At 40.0% G+C, this 26,797-nt stretch overlaps 1 protein-coding gene across 1 annotated transcript in view; it reads right to left on the reverse strand.

The window, feature by feature from the left end:
• Positions 1 to 26,797, reverse strand: part of CTTNBP2 (cortactin binding protein 2) — a 187,581-nt gene that overhangs the window by 99,868 nt on the left and 60,916 nt on the right. Inside the window, 3 exon segments of the mRNA XM_084617298.1 lie at positions 1,953 to 2,156; positions 9,037 to 10,696; positions 22,758 to 22,982. Coding sequence (XP_084473424.1) covers positions 1,953 to 2,156; positions 9,037 to 10,696; positions 22,758 to 22,982 — 2,089 coding nt within the window.

Consider the following 26,797-nt stretch of genomic DNA (forward strand, 5'->3'; position numbering starts at 1 on the left):
TGGGCTGTAGCCCACGAAAGCTTATGCTCAAATAAATTTGTTAGTCTCCAAGGTGCCACAAGTACTCCTGTTCTTTTTGCGGATACAGACTAACACAGCTGCTACTCTGAAACCTGTACTTTAAGATCACACCAGAAACAAATGAGAGCCCTATTTTATACAAGCCAGTTGGTAGCTAAGGAAAGGGTGAAAACCTAACTCATACAATTATTAAATATTTTTCAGATACTATTGGTTCTAAATATAGACGTAGAATCAAAACTACTGCATCATATTACTTATTTTAAAAAGCAACAATCTAATACCTAAAAATTACAGAATATATTCAGCTACAATTATAAGACTTATATTACTGTAATTAAATATTTAAAGAATGCTGTCTCCATTAATTCTATAAAACTTTCTTATTGGGTATTTCAAGGGTAAAACGAGTTCCCATAAACTCTCACTGAGATCAATAGGAGCTGCTGGGTAGTCAGCACTTCTGAAAATCAGGCCATTTGTTTAGGTGCCTAATTCTGGATTTAGGAGCTAATTTTATGCTTTTAGTTTGAAAACATGGCCTGTGAATGTAACAAAATTAGAACAGCCTTTCTATAACAATTTAAGACCAGTCACATAATCAGAAACTCCCTACACAATCTCCAGTTAGAATTTCAGGGTTGGAAGGGACCTCAGGAGGTCATCTAGCCCAATCCCCTGCTCAAAGCAGGACCAATCCTCAACTAAATCATCCCAGCCAGGGCTTTGTCAAGCCTGACCTTAAAAATATCTAAGGAAGGAGATTCCACCACCTCCCTAGGTAACGCATTCCAGTGTTTCACCACCCTCCTAGTGAAAAAGTTTTTCCTAATATCCAACCTAAACTTAATAGATCTAAACCCACAATATTAAAAACAGTGACTATAAATCAAACCCCCTATACTCCATCACCTCTCCTGGGGTAAAATCCTAGCTTTACTGAAGTCAATTGCAAAACTTCCATTGACTCCAGTGGAAACAGGATTTCAACTGTGATGTCTCAAAGAGGAAAAATATAGGGTTTGCAGTGTCTATACCAAGCAGAATTTTATATCAATACTGATTCAGATTTAGTTTGTATCTTCCAATTTTTAGAGAGAAAGTGCTCGTAAAAAGGCAAGCGTGGTACACTTGTATCAGCTATTTTTAAAAATATTGTTCCTGGTTTGTATCAATGAAATATTTTGTTCATTTCTAATATACTTGACACTTGGTTGGATCAGATTAGAAAATGGTGCAAGACAGCATACCGCTGAAAGGCTTCAGGCACTTGAACTTTTCTAGAACTCTTTTTCTTTAATTTAATAGAAACAGAAGTTAACAAATACATCATGAATTTACAAACGCTCACATCAGTTATCTGTTATGTAAAGGAAATTAGGGCTACTTTGTTTCAAATGAAAGTAATTTTAGATGGAGCATTTTACTTTGCTACCAACATACATTTCAAGCATAAGTACTACCTATGCATAATGCATGTTCAAATTTATTTGAATGAATGACACTACTTTGTTTTAACTTGCTTAGATAAAATCACTTTTTGCATCCGATGACGTGAGCTGTAGCTCACGAAAGCTTATGCTCAAATAAATTTGTTAGTCTCTAAGGTGCCACAAGTACTCCTCTTTTTTTTTTTAAATCTCTCATCTCTAATTTCATACTAATAATGGAATCCATGATCTCTTCCACAGAAAATCACTGACAACAGACTTCAAATGTAAGTGTATGCCAACTGATATTTTGCTCAAATTTATCATCTACGGACATTCTTACTGCTAAAACATCTGATCAGAATCTCATGGAAGTCAACAGAAGTCTTTTCTTTGACTTCAAACCGGTTTTGGATCAGGCACAAAGTGGGCTTTATTTTCAAATTGTTAATGCTTCCATTACTTTATGTATATGGTTTACCAAAACTGTGAACCCCTTACCTGTATGTCCATTCATAGCAGCAGAATACAAGGCAGAATAACCATCTTCACAGAAATAATTAATGTCCAATCCTTCTTCATTAAGCAGCATTGACAATAAAGTGACATTTCCCTGGGCAGCAGTTTGGTGAAGAAGGGTGGGCCTGCCACCCAGGGGGACAGGACCACCACTCGTTAACAAAGGGGTTAGGGAGGGAGACCAGCCTGCGAGTTAAAGCGATAGATGTTAGAGGGAAGACACATGAATAAATTAAGGCTGTGCATTATTTCTGAGCTATTCAAATATATAAAAGAAAACCTAAACAGGTTCATCAACACTATAGGGTCTGTTATGGTTTAGCATGAGTCTTGTAATGCTATTTTTTTCCCTACATCAAAAGATAATTAAAATTACACACAGTGGTAAGAAGTTATGTTCATTGTTAACTCAAATTAATAGGATTCTATCATCATGGGTTAACACAAACAAACACTTTGGGAACATCACAAATAATTTCCACAGTCCAAAATTTCTGACATTACTACCTTAAGTTCAAAAACTAATAAAGATCTTATACAATTCTGGTTTTAGTTTAATTGTAGCTAAATTTAAAACCATTCAAAATCATAAAAATAAAAAAAAACAGATATATTTTCATATAAGTAGGTGCTTTTTACTTTCATCTGCAAACTTGATTTTTCTTCAAAATCTTAACCTAATATATAATAATATTTAAACCTGAAAGAGTATCATAGCCAAATAAGATAGAAAAATTGGTTCAAAGTGCTTCAGTTATACTTTAAAAATAAAGAATTAACAAGGGGACAGTTCAACATAAAGATTTGCAGAAGCCCTGTAATAAACATATTTGTTGTTGAACTTTGCCTTAATATATATGTTCATTTTACTCAGCAGTAGTGTGATTTCTATTTTATTTTGAGAGAAGAGCCAATGTAGAATAAGTAGCTAGTTACATCAAAATTACTGATAAAAGTTTTCAAGTCATCCAGTGAAAACGGCAATCTACAAAACAGAGCTTTAGAAATCTTAGGAGTTATCTTGTTAGACATTCCACATATTATTACTTAGCAGCTTTAGAAGAGAGTTTGTTAAATGCATGCAGTCTGCTGCATATAGTATGGAAGACTTTGTGTACTCTTCCTTGATTAAAAGACTGCAAAATAAAATAGGAAAAAGGATTGAAAAATATAAATGTTAATATATTTGTGTGTGTGTGTGTACACACACTTTACACTTTGAAAATGAGAATTCACATCATTTTTTAATGGATTACTCTATTTGCAGCGCTTGTATGTGCACAAACACCCTCCTATATGATCCTGAAATCTGATAACATAACGAAGTACATAGTCAGATTCCCAGCTCAAACTAACAAAAATAATTAATTGGGGTTCTTTTAGAATTGTTTTCAAAATAAGGTACTTTTAGCTTGATAATTTCATAATAAAATAAATTTTACTACTGTAGTACAGAGAGGCAGCATAACATTTATTTGCAGTACTTTCAGAAAGATAAATTAACTTATTACTCATTTTATAATTTTTTATAAATTTTATAGGCGACTATAAAAAACCACTACCATATATATCAGCAGCCATATCAATCATTTGAAGTTACATGGTATACTACTTCAAATTGAAGGCCAACTTTGAAGTTGTATGAAGATATAATCAATAGTTTTACTCTTATTTTTAAAAACAGGCTACGAAAGAGAATCTAGAGGTTTATAAAATAGGATTAATACAATTTAAATTACTTCTCATAAATTCTATACCTTGTGCTTTTTAGATTACAGAAAAATCCTCAAGAACTATTTTTTCTTTACTAACAAAAATATAAACCAAACTACACCTTTTGAGAAGTCAGAAATACTGTACATATAAAGTAGCAGTTCAGAAGTTTGTGAACATTTATTCTTACAAGGTACAAAAGTGACTGAGGAATAATGGAAAGAAAAATAAAATACAATTATGAAAGCTGTTTTTCTTTCCATTGTTTCTGCCTTGTATCATCTTGTAAACCTGTGTTTAAACCGTTACTGTAGGTAGAAATTTTGTTTGAACTAACAAATGGTATTATCTGACTTTATTGTATTTCACTTGTGTTTTTGATACTGCTTCCTGTGGATATATCTAGTGTATCAGCATCTCCTTAGATGTTAATCCTCTTTGTCTGAACTTGCTTTTCCATTTTAGGAATTAGTCTTGTTTGTGCTGGAATGATTTTTGGACACTGGGAGGTAGGGTGAGTAGGGGGCTTAACACTTTACTGAACACATAAAGTTCACTATGCCAAGCCATTTTGAAACATTAACAACATTTCTGAGATTTCTGCTTTTGTTGAAAAGTAGCACAAGATTTTTCAGCATCATTAATAAGAATACCAGAGAAAGAATGCTTATTGTGCATTACTGTAAACGGACATCTGATACCTCTATTCTCATTTTCAGCTTCTTGAAAGGGCAAATATACTGTTGCATTCCAGTTATGAAACTCATTGTGCTGGATTAAAAATGGATGAAAAGCTTCTACTGCACAAACCAAGTAATCACATAAACGCAAATTTTAACTTCTGTTATCAACTTCTGCAAAGCAGAATAACAGATTTGTATTCATCCAGGATACTGTATAATAGGGTTAGGAAATATCAGTAAGGTATATGGTTTCATATGCAAAAGTGAAGCATCTGTGACAGCTTGCAGGACATACAATGATGAAGGGCAGAGGGATAGAAAACCAGCTTCTGGCATCAGCTTCAGAATGTGGAGATGGTTAATTTCAAAGCCGAGATCAATCTCTCCTCATATCCTATTTACCTTCTAAGCCAATCACATACAAAGGAAAAATCAATCAATATTGGAATGAACTGAATAAATACATACTCAAATTGAAGAGAAATTCAAAACTAAGAAGAAAAAGAAAGAAGAAATTCCAGGGGTATGGAAATCCAATTCACTATAATCATTTCAGTTTTAAACACTTATTTCTCTAGGAAGTCAAATCCATGGATATTTAGGAATCAAAACAAACTGGAAACACTACATTTTCACTTTTTCACATACACCTTGTTCAACATATATGACAAAAGTTCGGTTTCTTTTCTCGGCTGTATTTAAAGCTGTAGGTATTGTCATGTTGATATAAAAGGACATATTACTGATGCAACTTGTAATCTCCTTTTATTCTATATCAGTGTTCGTTCTTCTTTAGAACCAAAATACTCCACCACAGAAAGTGATACTATTCCAGTGTTCTTAAAGCAAATGCTGCACTGTAAAGAAACTGACCTAAGCAGGTGAACCGATTTGCCATTAATGAAAGAAAAAATTCAATGATTAGGCTTTCTTACACTCCTCCTGACTTCACATTAAAAGGAAATTAAGTCATGGATTTACTGACCTGCCAAGAAACATCAGATTTCAATCTAACTCTAAAAATCTTTGAAATATATTAACCAATCCGGCTTACTATGTTTTTGAATACTAATAAATTCTGACTGATTTTCACCAGGACTTACTATACAATAAAATACAAACAACATTTCAGCACTCTAATTTTTAAATGACAGTTAAATCTTGTTGATACAAATTAAAATATTAAACATTCTGTGCAAAAATTAAACAAATAAGGTTTAAATTAAGTTTAATGTTATTTTTAATAACTGAATCTGTGGCCATTGAGAGAGTTTGGAAACCTAAATACTATTGTTTGTTTCCAGTAGTGCCTATAACACGATAGGTGCTGTACAAACTCTAGAAAACAATCTTTGCCTCCAAGAGTTCAACCTCTAAAAAGGCAAAATAAACGAAGATGGTAAATCAGGGGGAGGGGTTTACAAAGAGACTGTCAGGTGGTTACTAACCATATATTGTAAATTAAAAGGTGTTATTTAAATCTATCCCCATATACCAAACTGACTACTATCTGTCTGTTTTGCCTTTACTAAGCATAAGCTACTTCAAAGCAGGGACCAGATCTTTCATGTTTGTACATCATCCTGCACATAAAAGCTTAGTTCTCTTAGCATATCCCAAAAATATATGAAGGCAGATTAAATTCCTCATCAAGCCCCACATTTAAGGAACAAAACACACACAAGGGGAAGTATGGTTAAAAGTCTAAAGCAAGGGGCTTCGACAAATTCTGTCACTGCAATGTTTTGCTGGGGGATCACAGGCAAGTCACTTTTCTTCTTTCTGACTCAGTTTCTAGGTCTATAAATTACAGTTATTAGTATTTACCTACTTCTGCACATTCCAATTTATGGGATATGTTCCCATTACCACTGAGCTTTAGAAATCTTGTAGAAAGCAGTCCCAGTTACAGTCACACAAGAGCCCTCTGACCGCACCAAACTTTCAGAGCAAGTGGTCCAAACTCCTTCAGCTCCCTCCACTAAACCTCAAAGTCCTAAACTATAAAATTTGAATTACAAGAGGAAAAGGACACAAACGGTTTGTGATGAATAACCTTTCTTTCTTTGAGAATTACCTCTGTATATTCCCACATATAGGAGTTTGACAAGCAATACAACAAAGCAAGGATCATATCTAGATGCCACATTGACTGAAAAGTGCTCTCAAAACACAGGTTAAGAATACCATGTAGCAGGCAGACTGACAGATTTCTATGCATTATGAAGGTATGGCATCAAAACTGCCTTAGTCACAATAGAGTGATCCGGACAGCTTGATGTACCATCACCTAGTTCAGTGATTCTCAAAGCCGGTCCGCCGCTGTTCAGGGAAAGCCCCTGGCGGGCCAGACTGGTTTGTTTACCTGCCGCATCCGCAGGTTTGGCCGATCGTGGCTCCCACTGGCCACGGTTCACCGCTCCAGGCCAATGGGGGCTGTGGGAAGGGCGGCCAGCACGTCCCTTGGCCCTTGCCGCTTCCCGCAGCCCCCACTGGCCTGGGGCGGCGAACCGCAGCCAGTGGGAGCGGCGACTGGCCAAACCTGCAGACGCAGCAGGTAAATAAACCTGTCCGGGGCTTTCCCTGAACAAGCGGCGGACCGGCTTTGAGAACCAGTTAACATGTAAAACAGCTCTCCATATGTAGAGCTGATAGAATTTATACAAAGATGGCTTCTGTCCTACTGTCACTGTAAAAACTACATAGATTGTAGTTAATTCCCTTAATGATTTTGTCTTATCAAATAAAAACTCAAGTTTCTACAGTATGAAGTCTAACTTCCCCTGGATTCAAATGAGGTCTGCAAAATCCTGATTTATCATCTGATTTGAGTGGCATTCAGACACAGCTATTGGTAACAACATGGGATTAGCATGCAGGACAGCTTTGTCTCCATGAAATATAGTGAAGCAAATGCCCACCGTTAAATCCTGCAGCTCGCTCACTCTTAGCAGATACGGAAGAGTGAGGAGTGGTGAATTTATGACCTGATATTTTGTGGTCTCTTGACCACCAAAGTGTAGATGGGGAAGAGAAGGTGCTCCCTCCGAGTATGCTCTCATAACCCAAGAGTTAAAGGGATGACTAGGGAAGGAAAATTGACAGGTGTTATTCCAAGAAACTATAGAAATGCCTCATACAATTGGATGCAGAATGGGAGGTCTTGAATGTCTGGGTGAACCCTGAAGCCCATACCAGATGGCACAAGGACTAACCTAGGCAGTCCTTAGAACTGTTGTCTGAGACAGGATATTTAGTCTAACGCCCTGGATTAGAGAGGGGCATTGCTACCGGATCCCATTGGTAAAGAGTAGATGTTCCTGGGAGAGAAGCATACTAGCAGCGTTAGGGATTCACATCATCTCACAAAGGAGGAGACATCCTCAGGGACTGAAGTATAGAAAGGGCTGGAGGAGTCTTCCAGGACCGAGACTGACAGCACCAAAACCTCTGAACCATCTAAGTGCTCATCAGTGCTAATGAAAGTTCCTGTGCCTACAGTAGGGAGAGTCCATTTTTTTTGTCAAGGTCCAAATTTCTTGGTCAAGGTATAGTCAAGGTCCAGACTCCAGAAAAAATAATAAAAAATAATAATGATGACAATAATAAGTAGTAAATAAAAAGATTTCAGGGTCCTTTCAAAAGCGTCTGGTAGTCCAGATTTGGCCTGCGGTTTGCCTATTGACTACCCCCAATTTACAGGGTCCCAGCATTGACTGACTTCATTTTTGAAGAGGTCCTCTCTCCCTGTGCAGTCATGCCCTACAAAGGGGCTAATACTTGCTATTCTTGTGCTGACCTTTTCCAACAAGGGAATATTTGGAAACAAAGATGATGACTGATTCAGCAGTTGATTCAAAGGTGGATCACGGCCCTGATTCATAAGGCCTTCATCATGAGGAAAATCTGGAGCTGCTAAGATGTAAAGGTCCTCCATGCTAAGCATTGGTTAGCGAGGTAGGGAGTGAGCCTCTTTCTCAGAGAAATTCAACAGCAGGTGCATGCATCACACACTCCAGAAATACAGCAGGACACCAAACATACTGCTTAAATGTGAATTTCTCCAGGTGTGAAGAAAGGTGGTTAGGATTGCACTGCTCTTTTATAAGCGGTCATAAAATTATTTGGTGCCAGGAGAAGGGGATCAAATGGCTCCAGATAGGCACTGTTTTCTAGAAGGTTCACAAAACTCAGTGGCATTGGAGGAGTACATACCATCAGAGAGACTATACATAGGCAATTTTAAAAATTTATTCATGTTTGTAGAGCTCTAATATCCTCACACTTACAGAAAGCCAAAAGTATTATTAAGGAATCTCCCTTTTCTGGAGTACTCCAGAATTTTCTTAGAACATCAGCTCAGAATGGCCAACCTGCTCAAAACATCAATTTTCATTCTCTTATTAAGGATACACTAAAATGAAGGCTTCCTTAAAAGGAAACTGACTTATGATCATTGTTAAAAACAAAATAATTATGAAGTAAGATAAATTCCCATACCCCTGAAACTTTGAAAAAATAATATACATGTAAATTTCCACTTTAAAAAAAGATAAACCAGTTTAGGGAAAAAGCTGTAAAAGATAAATAAAGCAAATGACATAGACCCAGAGAAAAAGACAGAGAACATTCTTAGAGGGAGATAGTTTGAAGTATATCAATCCCTTTACCTGATGCTGTTGCCAGTAGGCTGTCTGAATCACATGGTCTACAGGATGAAGCACTAACAGGATTTATGGAGGAGCTACAGGCAATGGTGGTGGGAATGATAAAGGAACTTTCTGAACATGCAGGTTGGTTCAGTCCAGGGGATTGGGAAGGCCAGGCACCCACCTGAGATGTGGCCATGGCTGGTATGGCACAGCCTGCAGATGCCATAGATATATCTATAGTTGGTTTTGGTGGCAGCTGAGGTGAGGACTTAGAAATAATTTCCTCATTTATTACCCTGATTCCTTGTGGTGAACTGGAAGGAGGTGAAATCATGGTTTTGCTGTCAAATTTTACACCTATATTAGAGGATCGACTACTATCCACAATAACTTTAAGCTGTGGGTGTGGTGGAGAAGGAGTTTGCGAAAGCCCTGGCTTTTTTGGAGGAATAGGTGGCGGATTTCCTCTGTCAATTCTTGATACATTGGGAGTCTTTAAACCCATTCTACCAACTGGGGGATAGGTGCCAACTTCCACTGAATGTGACATTCCAGGCCGCAAAGTAGCACCACCTTGAGGACTTGTAAATCTTGAAAGGACTTGGGTGACAGTATTCCGAGCTAGCTGTTTGGCAACTAGGTTGTCACGACTAGTGGGAGACACATCCCTTGACGGAGGGCTTTGAGTAGTGTTTCCATTTTGGTCTTGATCATTAGCATTAGCTTGAAATCTAAATCTAGCTGCTTGGACTCGAGGATTTAGGCCTGGATGCACAGTAGTGTTCGCAGACTGTGACTGTAAACTGTGCACAGACGAAGCTAGTGGGTAGTTCTGAGATGCAATACTTGATGCTGGAGAAACGGAGACGGCAGCATTACTTGGAAAGGGGGAAGTGTTATTTGTTAAATCTGGTGATGAGCCAGTACTTGGCCCATTTTCCTCAATTCTGTTTTGACTTGGAGTCAGAACAGGAGTTGTGGATGGGACAATCAGTTCACTACAGGAAGAGTGCCTATCAATGACTGGTTTCACAAATGCTGCATTGGAGGATATATTCGTTTTTGTACTGCCAGAAACCAAAGAGTTCACTGCCGAAGGTTTTACAGGCACAGTCAAAGGCAGCTTCCTAACATTTTCAGTGCTAATGTCTGTCGGTGTTGTATCTGTCTGACAAGCAATAGTTCTTAAAGCTGGGACTTCTGTTCCAACAGATACAGAAACAAAACCCTTATCTTTATTTCTACAAGTGAGAGAAAGGTTTGGTTTACAGTCATTTTCCTTTTTTAACTGCTCAACCATTTTTCTCATTTTCTCTCTCTCTTCTTTGAGGTCACTGGTATGTGCTTCCTCTCTGTTAAGTTTGGCACGCAGTTGCTCCCTTTCTGTGTCAAGCTCAGAGAGTTGTTTTTCCATTTGAGCTTCCATTTGTGTACTCCTTTGTTTCTCAGCTGCAAGAGAGTCCTCCAGTTCATTAGCTTTTTTTTTTTCTTCTTCAAATTTTGACATTATTTCTTCCAGTTTCTGGGCTTCCTCTACAATTTTCCCAGACAACTGTTTACATTCTTTCACTAGCATCAATACTACATGTTTATTCTTGCCACGTTCTTCTTCAAGACGAGCAGACAACTTCTTATGCTCCAGCTCAAGCATCTGTAACTGAGACTTTTCCATTTCCAACTGAAATAAAAATGTATAGGTAAATTCTCATTAACATACAAAATACAGCTTTTCAACTTGGCATGTTTTTAACATGACACTGTTCTTTCAACCTTTTAAAAAACATGCTGTATTATGTAAGCAAATTCCAATATTCTACCATTACATGAAAGTTGAGGTACAAAATGTTGGTATATTTGCGGACTAAACCAAAAAAATCCAGAAAAAATTTTATTTGAAACCAAAATTGATTTTCTTCAGTTACTCACTCAAACGAATGAGGGGGGAAAATCATTTCAGTTTCAAAAAACACACAAACCGAAAAAACCAAAGCAAAACTAAATGTAAGAGGATTATGTTTAATTTCCGGGGTGTTGTGTTATCCAAAACAAAATTTTGTGATTTTTCATTTTGTTTCATTTTCATATGTTTTTCACTCTTTTTTGCCTTTTTTAAAAAATAACATAAAAACGGCCGTACTGGGTTTGACCAAAGGTCCGTCTAGCCCAGTATCCTGTCTTCAGACAGTGGCCAATGCCAAGTGCTCCAGAGGGAATGAACAGAACAGATAATCATCAAGTGATCCATCCCATTGCCCACATAAATATAGCAAATTTACTATTCACTGAAAAAACATCACCTAGCTCTACTGATGGCAATACAACCTAAAACACTTCAGTATTTCCCTATCAGCCTCATATACACGTCAAACGAAAATTGCTAACTAGCACTTCCCATGCTGCAGCATCCTCTTCCTATGCTGTTTATCTGAATGACTGGCTAAAAAAAATTAAAAATTCTGCATTCTCCAAATACCCTTACAATTTCTTTAACTTGACCCTATGATCTTACTATGCAGCCTGAAAGTCTCTCCCTCTCACCCCACCATAACCACCACAAATTAAGAGGTTAACCTTACCTACTGTACATGTGCAGAAAGATCAAGAACCACTACACTTTTGAAGTGCATTTACTTGTTTAATATTTTTACCAACTCTGGGAAAATATTTACAGGCAACTAAAAGTCTAGTGCTTGCAAACTTGCAAGCTTCACTCTGATTTCAGTAAGAAAGTTCTTTCCTGCTTCCATCTTACTAGAATTTTTCACTTTCCAGCAATTAACAGTTTGCTGCACAGATGGATTAAGAGCTGATCTATAGAGGGTCAGAGCAAACAGCAATATACTTAAAATGAGCTCACTTGGAATAACTGCTTCACTTCAGCACTGCTGATTACTACAGAGGTAGGAAGGATTTTATGTTAAACTAGATGATAAATGACACTCATTTCAGATTTGTAAGAAGATACTGTACAGTGAATATATTTCATGTAAACTGTAATCTGGGGAAACAGATGGCCCAGGGGATTGGTAATGGGATATGGAGCATTTCATCTGTAAGTCAGTGGGTTTTGGCCTTAGTTGCTATCAAAAGAAAGTAATTACAGTATGATGACTTTTTGAGGTAGCCTGCTGTTACCCAATGGTATCCCAGGTCCTCCTCCAGTAGAAGACTGACAGTTTCTTGGACAGCTTCTGAAATGTTTTCCTTATTTCTACATGTGTGCTCGCGCTCCCTCTCTCTCGCTCTCTCTCACTAGCCTCTATTTTGTTTCGAAGGTAATAAATACAATTTTTCTTAGGGTTGTTCAGTTAGTCCTCTACTGTTATCTAATATTTAGTGGAAACAAAACTTGCATCACATCAGGAGGGGAACAGAATAGGGAAAAGGACTGCAGGTCAGAAGTTTGATTCCACTTGCTGTCGCTCATTTTTGGAAGCTACATTTTACCCATAAGTCCAGTTCAGATACACAACAGAGAACTCTGAAAACGGAAGGAATGTTAGGTAAATCTTTTGGAGGGATAATCGTCATGAAATGCTGGTAAAATGATATGGCTGTCTCAACTCCCCAACATTATAATTAGTTTCAGAGTAACAGCCGTGTTAGTCTGTATTTGCAAAAAGAAAAGGAGTACTTGTGGCACCTTAGAGACTAACCAATTTATCTGAGCATAAGCTTTCGTGAGCTACAGCTCACGAAAGCTTATGCTCAGATAAACTGGTTAGTCTCTAAGGTGCCACAAGTACTCCTTTTCTTATTATAATTAGTGTTCTCTTGCTTGAAAATTTTTCCTCTGCTTTGTTGGGAGGAGGAAAGAGGGCAAAAAGTGTATGTGGGGAGAGTGGGTGTATGTGATGTTGATAGGGTGACCAGATAATAAGTGTGAAAAATTGGGATGGAGTGGAGAAGCGGGGGTGGTAATAGGTCCTATATAAAAACAAAGCCCCCAGTACTGGGACATCTTATCACCCTAGATGTTAACAACTGTGGTAGATGTTTTACATACAGTAAAATTTTATTGGTGTGCCTGATCATCATGAGGATGGTCAAGTTAAAACAAAGACATTGTGACTAACCAAGCTCCTACATTACAAGTTTCATTTTGATCTCCCATATCAAAAGAGGTCCTCAGACTGCAGTGGCTAAAACTAAAGCTCTAGATTTACTAGTGACAGGAGCCCTATGATGATTTAACAGCAACACCCACCATCACACAACCCATCCTGCCCACCTCCATTGGCCCAAACTAGTTTGCTCTTCATTAACAAGAGAGTATTCAGTAGCAGTATAAAAAGGATAATAGGAAATCCAAAGGCACTGCTAAGTGAAGAGTAGCAGCAGCATTTGTCAATGATAGTACACCAGCAAAGATTAATTTACCGTGATTTATCAGATTGCAATTAGGACTGTCCCTGAGACTTCAGTTACAGTCAACCACAGGCAGAAAATCATGCTCCTTGTCCAGCAAAAGTCATTCCATTTGCCATTTTACCACTTAGGAATTAGCACCTTCATGTGCAAACCTCTCCAGCAACAGCTGTACTAATGTTGCTAGAGTGACTGAAAAAAGTCATGGAAAAGGTACATATGACAGAGTCTGACACTGTAGATTATTTTACAATAAGAAAATGTCTCAGTCCTCTGCAGACTACCCATATTACGTTAACCCAACTGAAGACAATAGATTACACTGAGCATTACTGCATGTTGGGAGGGAGGTTGGTTTTGTACGTTAACTGAAATAAAACTAACTTATTTTCAAGTTGTTACAGACACAGATAATAATCTAATATAGCTCAAGTTGCTAGTAACTCAGAACCCTTAAATAGGCACTTAAGAGCTCACAGATCAAATTAACATCTAGGGAAAAAGGGAAAACAGCCATCCTTTAATAATAGCTTTTATACAATGAATTCATAGATAACTAACTTGTGAATAAGCTGAAGCATGCAACATTGTCCTCATCAACATTCAAACTGTAGAGTCACCAAGAACCAAGCAAGTTTTACTCAGCTAATACTGCAATACATCAGACTGTTATGCACAGGAACCAAAATGCTGAAATGAAGCATGTTTATCATAATGACTTGGCAAAGCATATGTAAATAAAGAAGAAAGTTTGGTTTCAAGTGTCATGCAACTGATCTAATTACACTGAGCTGTCAACTAGCAGCATCTATTATCTGACACATCAAGCTAAAATTAGTTCTTAGCTTGCAGCCCAGGAATGCTCTCATCCAAGTTTCAAAAATGGTTGCTTTCGTCCTGCTTCCAAATATTGCTCTTGGCTGAAAGGACTCCACTCTTCAAAAGTCAAAGACCACTTTCTTCCCTCATTCTATTGTAAAATATCTTTATATATAAGGCTTTTATCTGAAAGGTTTGTCGTCTTCTTCGTGGGAACAGCGTTAATGAGCTGGATCAGGCCTGTCAAGCCCCTTGTTAACAGAAGTAATAGATCACTCTCTAATCCTTTTCCCTGTGAAGATATATCTTTAAAATCATACTAATGCCAGCTGACCGCATATGCAGTTGGGCTCCACCTCTGCATTATGACATTGAGGGAGAACTGGGAGATACACTTAAAGATCCCCCCCAACAAACTTTTATACAGAACAATGAATCAAGTAAGTTTAAAGGGCATCCCAAAGAATAATTTCATTAACATTCCTAGCAGATGAAATTGTGGAAAAGCAACATCACTTGCCCCATAACCTCAGCTGTGCAGAACACAATGCCATCCACAGCCTCAGAAACAACTCTGACATCATAATCAAAAAGGCTGACAAAGGAGGTGCTGTGGTCATCATGAATAGGTCAGAATATGAACAAGAGGCTGCTAGGCAGCTCTCCAACACCACTTTCTACAAGCCATTACCCTCTGATCCCACTGAGGGTTACCAAAAGAAACTACACCATCTGCTCAAGAAACTCCTTGAAAAAGCACAAGAACAAATCCGCACAGACACACCCCTAGAACTCCGACCAGGGGTATTCTATCTGCTACCCAAGATCCATAAACATGGAAATCCTGGACACCCCATCATCTCAGGCATTGGCACCCTGACAGCAGGATTGTCTGGCTATGCAGACTGCCTCCTCAGGCCCTACGCTACAAGTACTCCCAGCTATCTTCGAGACACCACTGACTTCCTGAGGAAACTACAATCCATCGGTGACTTTCCTGAAAACACCATCCTAGCCACTGTGGATGTAGAAGCCCTCTACACCAACATTCCACACAAAGATGGACTACAAGCTGTCAGGAACAGTATCCCCGATAATGTCACGGCAAACCTGGTGGCTGACCTTTGTGACTTTGTCCTCACCCATAACTATTTCACATTTGGGGACAATGTATACCTTCAAATCAGTGGCACTGCTATGGGTACCCTCATGGCCCCACAGTATTTATGGCTGACTTAGAACAACGCTTCCTCAGCTCTCGTCCCCTAATGCCCCTACTCTACTTGCACTACATTGATGACATCTTCATCATCTGGACCCATGGAAAAGAAGCCCTTGAGGAATTCCAACATGATTTCAACAATTTCCATCCCACCATCAACCTCAGCCTTGGATCAATCCACACAAGAGATCCACTTCCTGGACACTAAAGTACTAATAAGCGATGGTCACATAACCACCACCCTATACCGGAAACCTACTGACCGCTATACTTACCTCCTTGCCTCCAGCTTTCATCCAGACCACACAACATGATCCATTGTCTACAGCAAAGCTCTATGATACCTCCGCATTTGCTCCAACCCCTCAGACAGAGACAAACACCTACTAGATCTCTATCAAGCGTTCTTACAACTATAATACTCACCTGCTGAAGTGAAGAAACAGATTGACAGAGCCAGACGAGTACCCAGAAGTTACCTACTACAGGACAGGCCCAACAAAGAAAATAACAGAACGCCACTAGCCATCATCTTCAGCCCCCAACTAAAACCTCTCCATCGCATCATCAAGGATCTACAACCTATCCTGAAGGATGACCCATCACTCTCACAGATCTTGGGAGACAGGCCAGTCCTTGCTTACAGACAGTCCCTCAACCTGAAGCAAATACTCACCAGCAGCCACACACCACACAACAAAAACACTAACCCAGGAACTTATCCTTGCAACAAAGCCCGTTGCCAACTGTGTCCACATATCTATTCAGGGGACACCATCATAGGGCCTAATCACATCAACCACACTATCAGAGGCTCGTTCACCTGCGCATCTATCAATGTGATATATGCCATCATGTGCCAGCAATGCCCCTCTGCCATGTACATTGGCCAAACTGGACAGTCTCCACGTAAAAGAATAAATGGACGCAAATCAGACGTCAAGAATTATAACATTCAAAAACCAGTTGGAGAACACTTCAATCTCTTTGGTCACTCGATTACAGACCTAAAAATGGCAATTCTTCAACAAAAAAACTTCAAAAACAGACGCCCAACGAGAGACTGCTGAATTGGAATTAATTTGCAAACTGGATACAATTAACTTACGCTTGAATAAAGACTGAGAGTGGATGTGTCATTACATAAAGTAAAACTATTTCCCCTTGTTTATTTCCCCTCCTACTGTTCTTGTAAAGTGCTGGAAATGGCCCACCTTGATTATCACTACAAAAGGTTCCTCCCCCACCCTGGCTTTCCTGCTGATAATAGCTCACCTTTCCTGATCACTCTTGTTACAGTCTGTATGGTAACACCCATTGTTTCATGTTCTCTGTGTACAAAAAATCTCCCCACTATATTTTCCACTGTATGTATCCGATGAACTGAGCTCGAGCTCATGAAAGCTTATGCTCTAATAAATTTGTTAGTCTCTAAGGTGCCACTAGTTCTCCTTTTCTTTTTTCATCTGCTATTTGGAATTTCAAAACCAATGAGGCAATAAATCTGGCAAAAAAAGTAGAAAAAGATTTTTATAATGGCAAAAAAGTGTATTTCTCCCACTTTCTTTGTCCTCAAAGGTATCTGAATTGTGTTAGCTAAAGCTTTTTGAAAAACAAAACTGTTCTCTGGCTTAGAGCACACAAGAAAAATTTCAGCTTGACAAATACATGAGATCTTTTAGAATGGATATGATTAGTAACCTGGATTAAACATACTGCCCCGCATGCTACCTACAATAAAGTTTTAAGACAAATATAAACCTACATATAGAATTATACTATGGCTGTCAATTAATCACAGTTAACTCATGCGATTAACTAAAACAGAATTAAATTAATCACGATTAATCTCAGTTTTCATCACAGTTAACAGAATACCAACTGAAATTTATTAAATATTTTTGGATGTTTTTCTACATTTTCAAATATATTAATTTCAATTACAACAAGAATACAAATTGTACAATGCTCACTCTATATTATTTTTCATTACAAATATTTGCACTGTGAAAATGATGAAAGAAATAGTATTTTTCAATTCTCCTCATACAAGTACTGTAGTGCAATCTGAAGTCCTGAAAGTGCAATTTACAAATGTAGATTTTTGTTGCACTCAATTGCACTCAAAAACGAAACAATGGAAAACTTTAGATCCTACAAGTCTACTCAGTCCTACTTCTTGTTCAGCCAATTGCTAAGACAGTCCAGTCCATGACTCCACTTCTGAAATAAAAAATAGTCTCCAATACATTCTTGTTGGATAATCTGTGCCATACTGTATTATTTTCCCCAACAGATGTCTGGGTAATTGAAGTCCCCCATCACCACCAAGTCCTATACTTTGAATGATTTTGTTAGTGGTTTAAAAAAAGGATCATCCACGTCTTCTTCCTGGTTTGGTGGTCTGTAGTAGACCCCTACCATGACATCACTCTGGCTTTTTACCCCTTTTATCCTTACCCAGAGACTTTCAACAGGTCTGTCTCTTATTTCCATCTCAACCTCAATTCAAATGTATACATTTTTAATAAATAAGGAAACACCCTTTCCCCTGACTGTCCTTTCTGAGCAAGCTGTACCCTTCTGTATCTGCCATCAAAGCCTGTAACACATACACACTCCTTGCAGATGTTATTGCCACCTTGAATGCAGTTTTTTGACACAAAAGAGTAAAAAGGGAAGATGCCAGAGGCTTGAATGGAGGTCCCATCAGAGCTGCTAAGAACATTCCTGCCACGCCATTGGAAAACACCGATGTTCCATGGAGGGGCAGATGAAATTCCAAAATTGCCACCAGATTCACCCTCAACAAGCTAAGTGCAATGCCCAACAAGCGCAAGGTGGCTGTAGGGTCTTTAAATGAATGCAAAGAGTTTTATCAGTCATCTTTTCTGGAAAAAAAAAGCACCTGACCATTGAAGGGCAGGTTCTCAATAGTCTGCTGTATGTCAGGTGCAATGCCAGAATTTTGCAGCCCTCAGGGTTATCGCTGAGGCCATAATTCTGGCCGATCCATCAGCCACGTCCAAAGCTGAATGCAAAGATATCTTGGCCACCAGACAGCCCTCAGCTACAAAGGCTCTGAATTCCTCCCTGGGAATTATGGTCCAAATGGGAATAAAAATCCTGTATAGAAATAAAACAGTGTTTCTCTGAAGGCTTTGCCACGGGCGGCACTGAAGCCAGTGTACTCCAACGAAACTTTACAGCCTCTAGAAGTGCATCATTAATAGGGAGGGCCACCTCCTTGGAACAGGCAGCTGGAGAATATTCAGCAACTTTTGAGTATTCTCCTACAAGAACTCCACCTGGATGCCCAAAGTAGCAGCCACGTACTGCAAAAGGTCCTGGTAGGTCCTGAAGTCATCAGGAACTGAGGGGGAAGAAGAACCGGACACCAACACACCATCAGAAGATGATGAAGAAGCAGCTAACTGTGCCAGGGGATGGGTCCTGCCCCTGACTTGTTGAACCCAGGACGGGTTACTCCAGCAGACACCACAGATTCTCATCCAATGCCTGAGTTTGTGACAGATCATCGGTCGCAGCCACTGGAGTGCAACCTCCAAGATGAAAGAACCTCCCACGGATTTCAAAGAGGTCCCTGGGGATAAGGACAGGGCATTAGTGACACTGGTGACCAAAAGGCTCCAGGCCAGGTGTCCCATCCATATTACGGGAAGATGGCAATCTTGGTATCAGTGCTGTTCTGAAAACAGTACTCTATGCAGATCAGGCAATGGAGAGCAAGAGGAAAACCCCAACCTGGATCCCAAGGAACCCTGGGTCTCTGAGGACAAGGGCGGGGCCAGGGGTGCAAAAGGTGCAAACAGCCAGCCCAAGGGTGCAAACAGCCAGTCTGACTCATCAGCCACTCAAGAGGGGAGAGATATTGGTGCTAACAATGGAAGTGGCATAGCTGGCACCAAATACATTATAGTTGCCTCCCGTGCTGGGAGCACTGTCAGTACTGAAGTCAGCCGCACTGCTGGTGCAGCTTACGGGGCTGAGGTGGAAGACAGGGACTGCTGCCAAAGCAACATTGATTCCAAGAAGCGCACTGGTGCCATGCCCGGTGCCGGCCTCAACTCAGCAGTCTGTGGCAGGGAAAGATCAGGCTACGATGCTAACAGACCCAAAGGTTCAGTGACATTCCCAGATGGTGCCAACAAGACAGCGGATGCCATAATCCTGGCAAAGTCCTGGACTAGAGGGGAGCCCACAACCAATAGGCAGAGTAGATCCTTTGCCACTTTGCAAACTACCAGTATGCACACAGCCGGTGCCGACATCAAGGTCCTCAGTACCAGACTCAACAGACACATCCAGATCAGAACCATAGTCAACAATACAGGATCCTGCACATCCTTACATGGTACTGGGGAGCAGTTTGAAGGACTGATCCATTCCACATGCCGGCAATAGCACTATGCCAGTTTGTATGTACTCTTCTTAGTGGAAGAAGAGGAGTCTCCACAAGACCTGGAGTGGTCCTGATTGGTCTTCTGAGACTTCTTCCTCAGCACACTCAAGGGGAGACACCAGCCCCAGATCGGGGTTCCATCACTCACTGAGCCCAAGGACAACGTCCAATCCAACGTGGGCCTCAGTGATGAAACAGGTCCCATGGCCTGTTCGAGGAAGTGCTGCTTCAAACAAAGGTCTCTAGACACCTGAGTCCATATTGTGAAATATTGCAAATTGAACACCGCTCTTTGGTGTGACCCTCACCCAAACAGAGCAAGCACCTCAAGTGGAGATCTCCCCCACCCCTTGATGGACAGCGTTTGAACCCAGGTCAGGTCACCACCAGGGTCCTGTAATGTCCCGAGTCTTGAACCCAAGCCTAAGTCACTGCAGAAGGCTACCACATCCTGGCTCTACCCAATGGCTACTGAAATCAGGTGGGCTGAGCAGCTATAGCCCCAGCCAAGGCACAACCCATGGGAACTCTGACTGCAGGATCACCCGGCTCCACCGGTTGGTATAACTATGCTATTTAAGCTAGGAGGAGGAATAGCAAATTTGCCTGAGCAACAAGGTGGTTTCCTGTTGTGGCTGCATTGGGCCCTGCTTGTGCCTGCCTCCTGCACCCAACCCTGTTCCTGCTCTCCTTATGGATCCTGCCTTACTCCCACCTTCACTCCTGTTCCCATAGTGCTCCTGCTCCGTGCTTGACCCTTGCCTCTCTCAGTCCTTATGCATCGCTGCTAATCCTCAGTGACCAGTGCTGGCTCCAATTCCAGCCTCTGACTTTGGCTTGACTCTTGGCTCTGGCATCTGACTTCAGCTCTAACTCCTGGTTCTCTCTCTTCCTTGACCCCTGGCTCTACTAACTGGCAGTTGACTCTGGTGCTCACCCTTGGCTTAGCTCCCCAACCTAGACCTGAATCCTGCTCCACCCACTAGACCTGAATCCTGCTCTAACTACTAGGCCAGACTGCCTACATACTGGTCCATAACTGGTCCTAACTAAAACTAACACTAAGAAGGGTGCTAACTATACAACTGTATACAAAGAGAACTCTCAGCCAGTGAGAAGGACTGTGAGGTGAAAACCACACAGAGCTCTGACTCCAGCCTCAGGCAGTGAGAAGGAACGGGGGTAGGGGGCGGTGCCACCTCATATAGCCAGGGGAGGGGCTATGGCCACAAGATGCGAGCGCTGCCCCTTCAGGAACTGCTAGGCAAAGTTCTCTGACTCTGATGCGCTGGTCACACACACACCTATATGAAATACATTGCTGCATCTACTTGAAGAACTGCATGTAGTATTCAGGGTATAGGTGTACCATGGATTTATATAGTGGCATAGTCTATAGAAGAACATATAGTCTAAATACACTAGAACAGGTTTGCTTGCTTAGTTATACCTAACGCAGACACAGTTTATTCTGTCAAAAAAGAGTGCTTTTTCCAATATAGCTTATACCAGTCCCCAAAGTAAAATAAACAATATAGGGAAAAGTACCTTTATAATGGTATAAATGTGTCTACACCAGGGTTTTTGCAAGTATAAAAAAATGGCCAAAAAAACCCCTAACTCAATACACACCTTACCCAACTTTACTATAACCAGCACAAATTTCTAGTGAAGACCTGGCCTAATTTATTCAAAGGAATTCACAGAGAAGAGTACTGCAGTTCCAGACCCTTTCACTACATAACTTTTTGAGATAAAAACATCTCTTTTATGCTATTATTATTAATTAAAATGTGGTACTACATTTCTCATTTCTAGCAATCGTTTTCCTAACGAGAAACTAATGGAAAGCCAAATGTAAATTATGCTGGAGAATAGAATTTGAAGGAAAAAACCGGTGATATTAATGGAAGATGATCTAGAAAACTTTGTGGACAAGCTTGGAATCTAATGCACCAGTAACCTCAGAAAAGGAAACTGTTAAGAGCTATGATATAGCTTAGATATGCCCTTGATTTTTAGGGTAGCATACAGAATTTATTAAGAATGGTTTATCAGATGTTTCTTCATACACAAAGCAGAGACACTGGAGCAGAAAATTCTGTCAGAGGGTATGCCTACACTGCAATAAGTCCCACAGCTGGCCCAGGTCAGTTGGCTCAGGTTGTAGGGCTAAAAATCTGCAGTGTATACGGGCTGGAGTCTGGATTCTGAGGCCCTGTGGGAGAAGGGTCCCAGGGAATAGGCTCCAGCCCGAGCCCAAACACTTACACTGCAGTCTTATAGCCCCACAGCCCGAGCCCCATAACTCCAAGTAAGCTGACCTGAGTTAGCCACAGGTCTTTTATAACAGTGGATATGTACCCAGCGTTGCATATCAACAACACAATTTCAAAATGGAAAAGAATTCTTTTTGAGTATGACAGCAATCCTTTTTTGTTATGTTGGTTCCAAAAGAATTCTCTCTGTATTCCTAATGTTTTAAAGGATCAGAAATACGCTTTGTTTTTAAAATAGAAATTTATTTACTAATGTATTAAAAACAGAGCTGCTTGGTTTATAGTTATTCTGTCCTCATTTCACACATCAATAAATGATATCTGTACTTTACGCTGTTTAGTTAAAGCAGAAATTATGTAAAAGCAGCTATTTTAGGCTGAAACAGGGTTGGATTTAAAAAAAAAAAAAAACAACAGATCTGTTCAAATGTGGTACTTTCTTTTAACCCAGCACAGCTAGTACTGCAGAGATAAATAGTTCATGGGTTTGTAAGAGTTAAATCTTATTTCATTCATACGTAATCCTTAATTCACGGAACAGCAATCTGCACATAAAATACCATCAGCAATTAGTGTTTGTACAATACTAAAGTGGATAATAATCTTAAAAAGTTAGTAGCTATGATACCTTCTTTTGTCTGTTTTCAGCAGCAGCCAATTGAGCTGACATTCTCTCTTGCATTTTTCTGCAGTGAGACATGACAGCTTCTAAAATGGAGAGGGGGTTGGTACAGATGGACTTCTTTTCTTTACCACCAGCACCTGCCTCATAGTCTCTCTGCAGAGCCAGAAATGGGTCACTAAGATTAAACCTCCCATACCGTTCCTGGATAAAAACCTCCTTCCGCCGTGCCTAAAATATAAACAGATGAACAAAAACAGTAATTAATGGATTTTTCAGAGTACATCCATACACACAACAGCTGTAAACCTAAAGGAGAAGGACAATAAATACTTACAGTTGTAAAAAATATTCTGTATGAGCACATTTATTCATAATTTATATCTAAATAGAAGTGGTCAGATATATTACACACAGAGATTTGATTTGATTTTATCAAAGTAGTGTATCATGTAAGCAAACAAAGTCTTCTCCTTTTGACTACAGAAATTTAAATTCTCTGGAATCGTTTCAGGAATACCATAGAAGGAAGAACCTATAAAGTTGCTGATTTGCAGAGAAGAAAAGAAGGGAAAAGGAAAAAAAACCCCTTTATTTCTTTACTGTAGAATGATTTTTAAAACTTCAGTTTACAAAAAAGAATGACACTCAGGGTATGTCTACATAGCCAACAAAAACCTGCAGCTGGCCCACACCACTCCACTCTGGCTCGTGGGGCTCGGGCTGTGGTCTGTTTCACTGCTGTGTAGACTTCCAGGTTCGGGTTGGAGGGTCCCAGAGCTCTAGCTCAGTCATAGCTGAATACAATGTTGTAACAGCAGCACATGGATCTCAAACAAAACCAGAAATTTGGGTGGACTGCCTAAAAGCCAATATCCACCTCTAGTGACCTTTATCAGCAACCTTTCCCATTGAATTTGTGAAGTGAGGTTTCACAGGATTGGACATGTGGATGTGCGAAAGATGGCATGATAACAGGCAAAGGTGGGAGCCCATCCCCATCTGGAGAAGAGATGTTGAAAGATTTTGTAGCCCCACCTTATTCTGAAAAAGCTGGTATGTACAGAAATAGGCACAAAGGGTATGTCTATGCTGTGATGTGGGCAGTGTAGACATGCTTTATCACCGGGAGAGTTCTCCCGACGATAAAAAACCCCACCCCGAACGAGTGGTGGTAGCTTTATCGCCGGGAGCCCGGCTCCCAGTGATAAAGTGCTGTCCATACTGGCGCTTTTCAGTGCTAAAACTTTTGTCACTCAGGGGTGTTTTTTCACACCCCTGAAGACTGAAGTTTTAGTGCTGCAAGTGGCAGTGTAGACACAGCCTAAGTTTATAAGCACAATACCACTATGAGCCACTCACTGCTAGCAGGAAAGTGAACTTAAATGAAAGAAAACCTGACATTTGTCTGATAATGTGGCTCAGGAAAAGCTTTCACTATTTTACTCAAGATCCAAAGAAGATCTCAGACACAAGGGAATGTATGGCTGGAGGTTGAAAAGCATCAGGCCTCCTAAGTATCTGAAGAGAGGTTGTAAAGATACTAGTCTGCTTGAGTGTAGTCCCTGAACGTGCAAAATATTTGTCAAATAGACCTAGGAGAAGTTAGGGTAGACTTTGAGTTAGACAGCAATAACAAAGGAAGTAGTACATATGTGAGGACAAAGGGAGCTCAGTTACAAACCTTTTCTGTTTGATACTGTGTTCCCTCCAGTGGGGATCTCTGATAAGTCAGGAAAATCAGACCATCTGCTCAGACACACCAGGCCTGCAAAGCCTTATTCTTCAGAAGCCACATTTGTCAGGAAGAGGATTCCTTGGTTGGAATGGAGAAAGATGCCCTGGTTTTCAGTGATTATCCAAGAGCAGGTTTTTAGACTGATGAAAAAATAAGAACTCTTGGCCAATTAATAAGATCCCATTACAATGTGAGTCCTATTTGAATGCTTGTATTTTTAATCTCTTGAGGTTTGCCTTTGCTACCATAAGTACTGGTAGAAAGACGTATCTGAGCCTCTACACAGAGGACAGGGAAGTTATGCCTTGCAAATATGATCTCCTGTGGGATGCCAGAAGAAGACTGGAAACAGGGCAAGATTTGGTCTGCATGATAACGTTTTCCCTCTGCTTAGGCACATAGCAAGTAAGAATGTCAAGAACCATTTGGCCCGATTACTTGTTTGAAGTAGGATCACCCTTCAGGACACCATAGGTCTGTAAGTTGTTCAGTACTGTTGGTTTCTAGTATGAAGAGGCGTAGCACCTGTATGAAAAAAACCAAATCCTCTGAGTAAGAATACCCCTCATCCTCATAAAGGAGTGTTTTTGGACCACTGCAGAAACATACTCAGCATCAGATCTGCTGTTACTAAGCAGAAGCCATCACTCCGTAGGCTAGCTGCTTCACTCATTAAAGCATCAATTTCAACTGTTCCACTAATGTATCTGGGGTTCAATAAAAAGATAATTGTCACAGAGGCTGCCGAGGACATCAGAATCAAGGTTAAGCGCTTCATATACAAATGCAAATGGCTCTTCAGGCAAGAGATGACCTAAATGCAACAGCATTTTGTCAATGTTGAGATTGCTAAGGATTACTAAATACTTAAAACATCAAAACTGATCTACTGCTCAGTTTCCCCATTGGTGCTCTGCACTCGCAGTCCAGATGCAATGGCTGAACTAGGATGCACCTGCGAGCAGCCAGAGCTTAATACAGGGCCTCCCATCTGTGCTTTATGCACACACCCAGGATATGTCAGTGACCAGAGCTCAACATAGGAACTCCATTGGTGCTCCCAGCAAGGCATTTTGGATACATCAGCAGATGGCTGGAACTGGATGAAAGGACTCCAGCAGCCCTTTCTGCCAGCAGCATGTCAGTATGTCACTCAGCAAATTTGACGCAGAGGCTCCCACTGTATCTATGAGATGGCACTCTATGCCAGAAGCTCCATGCTTGTTGTATGCTTGTTCCATACTCCTGGAATCTGGCCAGTATGCCATAAAGACCTGGAAATATATAAGTAATTCAAAGCAAGAAGTTTCAAATGAAGACAACAACAATCACAATGAAACTCCAAGGTAAAATGCTAACACTGATACAACAGTGTCAAAAAGCACTGAGGGAAGAGTGCCAAAATGCCAAGGCCAATTCAACAAAGGACTGGAGACTGGAATCCTGAAGTGCATGGAGAGTTCCACCTTTCCCAGGCTAGGAAACTAAGACCAAGGAGTGGCCTGCACAGATAGCATTCGTACAGAAATATTTTTAAATGCATTTTTCAGAGTTTTTTTTTAAAATACACACTACTTTGTAGGTTTCTAGAGATCATCTGCCAGATTCAGTGGAAAAAGCAGATCAACTTCCAAGAAATTATCTGTTTCTCTGCATTTAGAAAAAGTTAAATGTGTGTTAGGGAGAAAGTACATTAAATACAATTTGTCATTTTATAGACTGTAATGAGAGAGACTCCACTGTTCCATTTTTCAGGCCAATATTTAAAAGCTAATAACTGCCCTGTTTCTTATTACCAAATGAAAGATGACTTAAATCAGTACACTTTACCTTAACAATTACCCCCAAAAATTACTAATTAGCTCTTTTGCTCCAGAAGTGTTTTCTTTTTCATTACAGGATAGCTTTTGCTGGCTTCTAAACAAGTGCAGCTTTGTTACTTACAGACACCTGGTGTTTCTAAATCCTGAAACCTTTATCACTTCTGGAGCATGCTATCTCTTACACACTAAACAATGTACTGTACAGACAGCACAAATAGCACAATACATTGAAAGGTCACTATTTATAACTATACATGATTTATATTTAGCTTTACACAGTTGAAATTTTTAGCAGTTTAAGAAGCAATTAGCATTTGACTGGTATGATAAAACATTTTCATGTTAAAATATAGCATGTCTACGGACAGACCAGTCATACATAGAATGTATACTTCTCCCACTGAAAGTATCAGACTTGTACACAGACTCTCCACTGCACCAACATCCATGTATTATAATTTATCTAATAAATTCTTGAGTTGCCA

This window comes from Lepidochelys olivacea (genome assembly GCF_965140295.1).
Source record: "Lepidochelys olivacea isolate rLepOli2 genome assembly, chromosome: 1".
In the NCBI taxonomy this organism is placed as follows: domain Eukaryota; kingdom Metazoa; phylum Chordata; order Testudines; family Cheloniidae; genus Lepidochelys; species Lepidochelys olivacea.